Below are 4,742 nucleotides of genomic sequence, written 5' to 3'. Positions count from 1 at the left end.
GATATTGAATGGAACAATTGTAATGTACTGCTAAGCAGTCATCTACATAATTTGCTAGACGTATAATTGTATTTTCTCAAAGTGATACTACTATCAAATTCATTTACGGGCATTTCATAGCTGGTAAGTAACTCCTTGTATATCAAAAAGCAAATATTAAAAAAGTCCAAAACGACAGAATGAAAATATTGCATGCTCGGTTTGATTGAGCCTGTACATGGATGGTAATGTCAAGTACACACTATCGTCAACGCCCTCTAGCACCGGCTGCTTTAACCAAAATTCATCATTAATACATGAAAATGGTGAAATTTTGAATAGAGAAACATCCGCAGATGTAAAACATTTAAATGTGATTTTGTTTTATCTAGATGGAGATATAAATATCTGGAAAAAAGTAGTCCATCGAAAGAATAATAATAAAAAAGCGAAATTACATGAAAATTGCTGACTCGGTTTGATTGAGTCTGTACATTTATTTGTGGAACTTGTTTATACCGTATCTACTATCAGATCATAAAAAAAACTTATTTGCATAATGAGTCTTTTTTAATTGTATTTCATTTTTTGTTATTTTTATTTTAAATGATATTTTTAAATAAAATGATATATACACTGGATCTTTTTTTGTATATTTTCATATTTCTGCTTCTATTAAAGATCTATTCTGATATAATCAGCATTACTTTAATAACTAGGAATTTTCCTTAAATACATGTACAGTACATATAATAAAAGAACAATAGATTTTATAAATGCTTTATTTTGTAACGGTGTGTCGTCATCAATACATGTATTTATTTCGTCAACTCATTTTTCAGTTAGACTCTCGTGGACAGCAAACTTTCTCGTCATAGTTTGGTATAGTTTCGCACATGTATTTACTGCCACATTTTTTTTCATTTTTATCACACGTAACTATGCCTTTACTGCTTTTATTGCCTTTGTACTTCGGCAGACCATTCGTGCAATAGACAGCTGTAACGAAAATATTGAAATGTTTGGTTTGTGCGCCATCATGATATAATGAAATAATCCACATCATCATCATTTTTATTATTATTATCCTTGTCATAATAATCGTTAATGCAGCTTCATCATCATCATCATCACCACCACCATCATCATCACCATCATTATCACCATCATCATTATCATCATCAATATCATCATCATCGTCGTCAACGTAAATATCACCACCATCACCATCATCATAATCATTATCATCATCATCGGCGTCAACGTCATCATCATCATCACCACCACCACCACCACTACAATCACCACCACCACCACCACCATCAAGCTTTCTCAATTTTTAAAAATCATTATTTCCATTTACATAACAATCACAACCATTGATCAAAATCTTTTACCCAGTAAATTTTTAAATAAAAAAGAGTTTCAATTGATTTAATTAGCATGTTTCGCATACCGTACATAACATCAGCAATATATATATATATATATATATATATATATATATATATATATATATATATATATATATTATATATATATATATATATATATATTTTCTAAAGTGGTTGGATAAATGCAATATGATTTATATAAAGGAAACACATGCGGGTGACTCACTCCAGTGAAATGTCAGTAAACCTGGAGGATCGGCAGATGTAAGGAATTAAAAATACAACAACAAATAAAAGATTTTTTAACATTCAAGGTGTAGTGAACCATTTTAAATGACATGAGTTTGAGTCGACAGGGAACGAGTAATTCGCTATTCATAAATTTGTTGCCATGTTGCAATACATAAGAGAATTACATCCACGACGGCTTGTGCCATTTTTTGCATTCACTCGTCTATCCCACCCACCTGACAATTTTAAAATTGTTATACTTTATTGATTACTTTCACAATAAATTTACGATGAATAACTTACGACAGCATACGGCATAGGCGTCGACTGGAGATATTTCGCAATAAGTTCCTGTCGGACATGGCTGACTTGTCGGTCCTCTTCCACAGAATAGTCCCGGTTCTTGTTGCCCAAATGGGCAATAATTCGCTGAAATATTAAACGAATTGCATGATCACTATGAAGTAGTTAAATGCTAAGACCTTATTTTTTCATAACTTTAGCGAGAATACTCATTGTAAATGGAAGTTGATTGCAATAAGCATTTTACTGTCAAACAATTCCTTCTAGAATCACATGATCTTGCACGTGTTAGTGATATATTTTATCGAGTCAATTCATTGACAGAACGTTTTGCCTCATTTACATCCAAAACTCTGATAATTTACATAAAAGGGGCAGGGGACCTTAAATGAACAATTTTGTAGTTCAGTGTTGCCAGAAGGCAGAAACCCAATTCCAAATATTTCAAAATCTGTTTCACAGGCAAATAACCAGTTGCCCAGCAATATTGAAGGATATATGACATACATTGAATAAAATTAATGACTTACAGCAATTTATCAACAAAATTACACCTAAAATATACTAATATGGGTCATCTTCATGGAGGTGCCGTTTACTTCAGAATTCGTCCGATTCCTTAAAAGAAGTCACTAAGACACTGCGCAATCGCCGGAATTTTGAAAAAATTGTCCAATCATACGTTTAGATTTTTAACAAAATTTATCTTACGGAAAGGGCCGAAAAGTTGCGATTGTCAAAATATTCCCTTAGCTCCCCTTTTTCCCTAAGACATGTGGTTGGTTTAGGAAATAAATATTTTATCAAAATTATCCGTGACTGCTCATAAAGGAGTCAAGAAAATCTCTAAAATCTCTATATCAGCCTTTACGTATTCTTAAGCATTAAAATTGAGCCGCGTCATGACAAAACCAACATAATATGCGTTTGCGACCAGCATGGATCCAGACCAGCCTGCGCATCTGCGCAGTCTGATCAGGATCCATGCTGTTCGCTATCAGTTTCTCTACTTGATATAGGGTTTGTAAGCGAACAGCATGGATCCTGATCAGACTGCGCGGATGAGCAGGCTGGTCTGGATCCATGCTGGTCGCAAATGCATTATGTTGGTTTTTGTCATGACGCGGCTCAATATTACCTTTATCAACGTATAGAGTGTATATTTTTATAGTCCAAGGAAAGATTATTTCCCCTTGGACTTGGACTTGCCGGCCCTATACATAGCAAAATTTCCTTTTTTTTTCTATTACCAAACAATCATATCGGAATTCTACGTCAAGACTAAATAACCTAATAGTAAAACTATTTCTTAAGTCCGAATTTTGGATTTTAAAAAGGGTTTTTCCTCAAGACCATTATAAAATTTGCAAAAATATCACTTTAAAGCCTCGTGAACGAAGACTATTTACACTTCCCGAGCAATTTGCAATATAACTTTTCAAATTTTGCATTTTCGTTTTAGTATTCAAAATGGTTTCGTATATAAAACTTTAGTCTTTTTTTGACTTAAATTTGCTAGAATTATTAGTCCACAATCACTTTTGTTGGCGACATAAAATTATATAAGTTATGTTTTTAACCGAAGTAAAGCACACATTTTTCTACTACTGCTGTACGAAGTTATAGTGTCCTTAATAAATATTTTTTAAACATTTTTTCCTTTGAATGACACGTGGCCGAGGTTTACATGTTTATTATCCATTCGTATTGTAACATAAATATATAAAAGAGCCTCAGAAAAATATAATAAAAAAAATAAGCGGAAAAAAATGCTTAAACTGGCAACTCACTTGCGTTGATGTTGTGCCCGCACAATATGAAAATAATTCCTAAAATCAAAGACAATATTTTTACGACTTTTCGCATGTTTCAGTACGACAAACTTTCAACGTTATGGCGAATCAAGTAATTGGAAAACACTTTATCGCTAATTAAAATGATCAAAGCAACATATGGTATAAAAAAATCTAAACTGAGTCACCAAGAATCGCTTGAAGCTCAATAAATACATGTACGTTTATACGATATCGAGTGTAAAATTATGTGCAAATTACGGAATGCCGTTTAGGGCCATTGCCTATGAATGTGTTGATCTGAAACGCGATTAGTCGATAGTACGATGGTGAAAACGCGAAATCACGAAAACTACGATGGTGAAAATGCGAAAGCACGATGATTGAAAAACGCGAAAGTACGATGATGAAAACGCGACAGTTCGATAACTACGATGATGAAAGCGCGATATATAATCGTGTAACGGAAGCTTCCAAAGGGTGTCACCTCTTACGCGATCTTTTATGAGAATGATTTACGCAAGTCGAAAGAATTAAGGTGTGCAAAAGGCATGATATTTCTTGAGTGTTTTTTTTCGCAAAAAATAATTCGAAAAACGAGAAGATTTTTGAGTTAATTGGCCAAATGTCTTCTTGCAAAAAACAGAAACATTACACATAACGATTAATATTTTGACGAAAAATTAATAAAAAAGGTGTTTTTTTCGAAAAAAATATTAGAGGCAATACATGATGCATTTCACTTTCTCGAAAAAGATTATGACGCAATATCTAAATTGCATTTCACCTTCTGCATTTAACTTTTGATGCATTACCATAATACATTTCATTTGATGAAAAAAAGTTTGCGCAAGTCTAAAGTGTATTCCGCTTTTCGTTAATAAATTTTGTCGAGATCGTCTTTCGTTTTTGCATACGATGGCTTATTATTTCGTTAAATAAGTTTTAATAAAATTGTGATATTCAAAGACTACAGCAGGCAGCGTATTTGTCGAAGTCATGGAGAAAGTTCCCAAAAACAGTTTAGTTTGGGTTATTGATG

General features: G+C 32.9%; 1 protein-coding gene across 1 annotated transcript; it reads right to left on the bottom strand.

Moving 5' to 3' along the window:
• Positions 1-756: 756 nt before the first annotated feature.
• LOC132753158 (uncharacterized) lies at positions 757-3,773 on the bottom strand. Its single transcript, XM_060743600.1, has 3 exons — positions 3,698-3,773; positions 1,908-2,033; positions 757-978 (listed from the first exon to the last, which is right to left on the bottom strand). The coding sequence occupies exons 1-3, from the start codon at positions 3,771-3,773 to the stop codon at positions 818-820; spliced, it is 363 nt and encodes a 120-aa protein (XP_060599583.1). The 3' UTR covers positions 757-817.
• Positions 3,774-4,742: the final 969 nt, after the last annotated feature.

This window comes from Ruditapes philippinarum, unplaced genomic scaffold, assembly GCF_026571515.1.
Source record: "Ruditapes philippinarum isolate M1 unplaced genomic scaffold, ASM2657151v2 ctg9161_1_1_1_1, whole genome shotgun sequence".
In the NCBI taxonomy this organism is placed as follows: Eukaryota; Metazoa; Mollusca; class Bivalvia; order Venerida; family Veneridae; genus Ruditapes; species Ruditapes philippinarum.
The sequence above is the reverse complement of the archived record's forward strand: the minus strand, read 5'-3'. Positions and strand labels throughout refer to the sequence as shown.